This window comes from Helobdella robusta (assembly GCF_000326865.2).
Source record: "Helobdella robusta unplaced genomic scaffold HELROscaffold_34, whole genome shotgun sequence".
In the NCBI taxonomy this organism is placed as follows: domain Eukaryota; kingdom Metazoa; phylum Annelida; class Clitellata; order Rhynchobdellida; family Glossiphoniidae; genus Helobdella; species Helobdella robusta.
Genome location: NW_008704659.1, coordinates 95913 through 100034, shown reverse-complemented (window position 1 = coordinate 100034; position 4122 = coordinate 95913). Strand labels below are relative to the sequence as shown.

The following is a 4122-nucleotide window of genomic DNA, read 5'->3' as shown; positions in this document are numbered from 1 at the left end:
CGTAAATTGATGAACTCGTGCTAAGAAGCAAACGTTTAACGAGCTGCCCGTTGCCACATTCCAATGTTTCACAAGTGCTGGACGCAAAATTTGAAATTTTCTCAGCAAGAAAATCATTGATGAGATGGAAACATCGTCACACATGTATAACAATCAACACGGGCAAACATTATTTACTAGTGTAATAAAAACGAATTTTGAAAAGTTCTTCCTCTTACTCATGCCTTGTCCTTTCAGGACATTGGCGACCATCGACCTCCAAAAAACCCGATCGGAAACACTTTGTAGTAGTTGAATTGTGCATTATGTCAATTTTGTCATGAATTATAAATTAACTTGAACGGTGGCCTGCGACACAAGAATTTTGTTTTCTTGTAGCTTTGGTCTCCTAATCATTACCTAATTATTATTAATTTGGATTGATTGAATAAAATTTGATTTGAAATGTGGCGATATTCAACAAGCGACACGAAAGTTAACATTCCGTAATAATAATAATCAAATAAAAACATGACTTTAATATAAAAAAAAAACTACGAAAAATTGCGGACATTAAGACACTCAAATGAATAATCATATTAAAACACCTTAAAAAAATTAACCTAACAAAGATCATTATACTCATATTAATTAAAACACCATTCGTTCTGTCATTTAGTCATTCTGTAATACAGTCAAATATTATATTTGGATGAATTTTTTCTTGTTTAATAACGCTAGGGATATTAATTATTCTTACAAATATTAAATTATATCTAAATAGTTTAAATATAGAAGAGAGAGAAAGAGAGAGAGTGAAAGAGAGAGAGAGAGAAAAGATTAAAATGTTTTTTATCTTCATTTTATATTCATCTTTTCCTTTTAAAGACCCATCTATAAACAGCTGCAGAATCGACTGTTTCTTCTGCTACCTTCTTCTTTGGAACACTTTTATCCTGGTAAAATAATTAAACAAAAAAAAATATATACCAATACATTTAGAGAGTGAGTGAGAGAGAAAGAGAGAGGAGAGAAATAGAGAGAAGAAAAATAGAACGAGACTGATTGAAAAGTAAAGAAAGAAGCGAAGTAAAGATAGATAAGCATACATACATACAGAAATAGACTGACTCTAAGCCCCACACACATAGCATGCGATAGTTATGGATCTTTTTGCATTAGAACCCGGTCAGTGCAACAGCATGACCGGACACCTTAACCATTTCGCTATCTCGCACAGCACCAACATGTCAAAACGTACAATTAGGAGTTTTTTCATGCTCAGTTTGCTTTCAACTATGGCCAGTTGCTTCTCCCTCTCTATCCTCTTCACCAACTCACCATACTTTTTCTCTTTCTCTACGGTTGCCTCCTAAGAAATAATAAAAATAATAATAAACAAATAATAGAAATAATAATAATAATAAACAATAAGAAATAATAATGAACAACACATAATAATGAAATAGTAAGAATAATTAATATCCCTAGCGTTATTAAACAAGAAAAAATTCATCCAAATAATTCTATTCGTCTATTTTAAAACTGAAATAAATTTTTCAACTAAAAACAATGGGGTAAATAAATTATTTTGAAGTTATTATTAACAGATTAATAATTAGTTATATATTTAAAATTTTGAACAATTTTCAATCAGTTACAAATTATTTAACCATTAATAATAATAATAAAACTCATAACAATTGCGATTATTAATAAAAATAATAACAATATTATTAGTATAAGTTATATAAATTATGAACAGCTAACAGCCAATATCCTATCGTCAATTTGAAACTGCGATGAATTTTTCAACGTTTCAAGTGTTGGTCTGTTGTAAGATCTGTTCACCAGCTCAGGTAGAGTGTTGAAATATTTGGCTGGGTCAAATGTCTCCACTGATTAAAGAATTAATTAATTGACTAATTAATTAATTAGTTAAAAATTAATCACCTTGAGGTTAATTTATCATAAAATTATGACAAGATGAAAACATATACAAATGAATTAATTGATTTTTAAAGGATAGATATTCTGAAAAAATAAGCAAGTGAGTGAGAGTAAAAATCAACTAAACAAACAGAGAACAAACAGCAAAGAAGAAAAACCCACCTTCTCGTTTACTATCTAAAAATATGACATGCTCGTTCTTCGGTAAATAAGGAATGTCGAACAGCTGTAAAGAAGCTTTCAGTCTTTCAATTTTCTGTCAAAAATTTAAGTTTTTTGCAATAATAAACTTTACTTATAAATTAAATCCTATTGAGAAAATTTACAGAAGTTATTGAAAATCTTAATGAAAATAAAATATCTATGTAAAATGAAACAAAATCATGTTACCAAAAAGACAAAATATAGAAATAAATTAAATCAAGCACCTTCTTCTCAATGCTTCTTTTATGTTGTACATATTTGATGTCTTGGCTTTCCATAAGTTTCAATTGATCATCTGTATATGAAACTATTTTGTCATCTGCTTTGTGTTCGCCATCCTAAAAAAACAAACAGTTTGACTATAGAATCAACTAAAAAGATAGAATAAATATTTAGTCTGAATGAATCAGAACAAATAGCAGATTACGATGCATTCGCATAAATAAAACGATGAACGTAGAATAATAAAGCAAAGACCACCAAAGAATATAAAAATTTATTCTAAAAATAACTCACCACCAGCTTAGAGCGAACCATGTTGAAATAAAATTCATCTGGATTCTTGTCTAAGGCTTTTCTCTTCAGAAATTTCAATGTGTTCAATTTTTTGTGGTGTTCTCTGATGGGGCATAAAAATTGAAAATATGAAAATAAAATTTACTTTTAAATATATACTTATAATATAATTTATATAGTTTTAAAATAATTATTGATAACAACGATGATCATGATATGATATCAGCATACAATACTATAATACCAGTAATTTTAATAAATAAAAATATATACTCTACTCTAATAATAACAAAATAATAATATTTTCAATAATGATCATAAAAAAATAATGATGTTATCTATGTTAATTAAGTTAACTTTTTTTAACCTACTCTGTTCGCCTTTTATAATCTTTTTTCTTCTCTAAGAATCCCAAGTGCTCTCTAGATTTTAGCTAAATAAACAAAATTACAAATTTTAAATTATAAATTATCAAATATATTTCATTAATAATTAATTTTTTAATTTGTTTGCAAAAACAAAAATTAAAAAAAAATCAGGATCCCACAAAAAAATAAAAACAAAAAATTAATAAATACTTGAGATCTTTCGCGATGAACTTTTTGATAACTTTTAGCCGCATTTCGGAATGCAGTAGCCATTTTATTTTTACAAAAATTAGTGTGAAATAGTGAACAAAATAACAGTAAGACACGCGACGAATATTTACCAACAAAGAACGTAAACGACGGATAGGCTAGCAACGAAACGTTATTTATAAACAAAGTTTAAAAGTAAATTTAAGTTTTATATTTTCATGTATATATTATTCTAGTTATATGTATCAAACAGTATCTTATTGAACAAAATAGTATCATAAAATAAATAAAAATACTTTTTTCAAATATTTAAAAAATTCTGAATTTGATTTCATTGCGATACCGATGATGATGATTGTGACCTGACTAATTAAAAAACATCAAATAAAGAAAATTTTTAAAATAGGATGTAGAATTTGTTATATTGTGATATTCGTATGTAAAGCGAGCAAAATTTTAATATAAAAGCGCTTATAAATTTATGCATATTGGCTCAGCTTAGCTCGGCTTGGAATTGATGTTAAGCAAGGTGTGATCTCAAACAATTTGGAATTCTCCCAGAAAAATTTGAACTGCGTGCGCACATATGTAGCACTGATTATTGTTGCTTTTATAATAAATTTATATACTATATATATAAAGCGAGCAAAATTTTAATATAAAAGCGCTTATAAATCTATGCATATTGGCTCAGCTTGTCTCGGCTCGGCTTGGAATTGGATGTTAAGCTAGGTGTGGTCTCAAACTCTATTTAATCCATATATACAAATAATTAATAAGATTATATTTTTATATAAAAAGCAATATTGCAGATTCAACCAGCCAATCAGAAAGTTTCGAACGTTCGATGACGTCAATTTAGTACGGTTAGCATTGTGCTTAGGACTGTTTAATA

General features: G+C 27.7%; 1 protein-coding gene across 1 annotated transcript; it reads right to left on the bottom strand.

Moving 5' to 3' along the window:
* Positions 1–848: 848 nt before the first annotated feature.
* Positions 849–3290, bottom strand: HELRODRAFT_157327 (hypothetical protein; the record flags this gene model as incomplete). The annotated part of the gene is made up of 8 exons (XM_009022930.1): positions 849–935; positions 1241–1351; positions 1750–1877; positions 2092–2185; positions 2358–2471; positions 2650–2752; positions 3021–3082; positions 3228–3290. 8 exons carry the CDS (start codon positions 3288–3290, stop codon positions 849–851), a joined length of 762 nt encoding a protein of 253 aa, XP_009021178.1.
* Between the last annotated feature and the right edge of the window lie 832 nt (positions 3291–4122).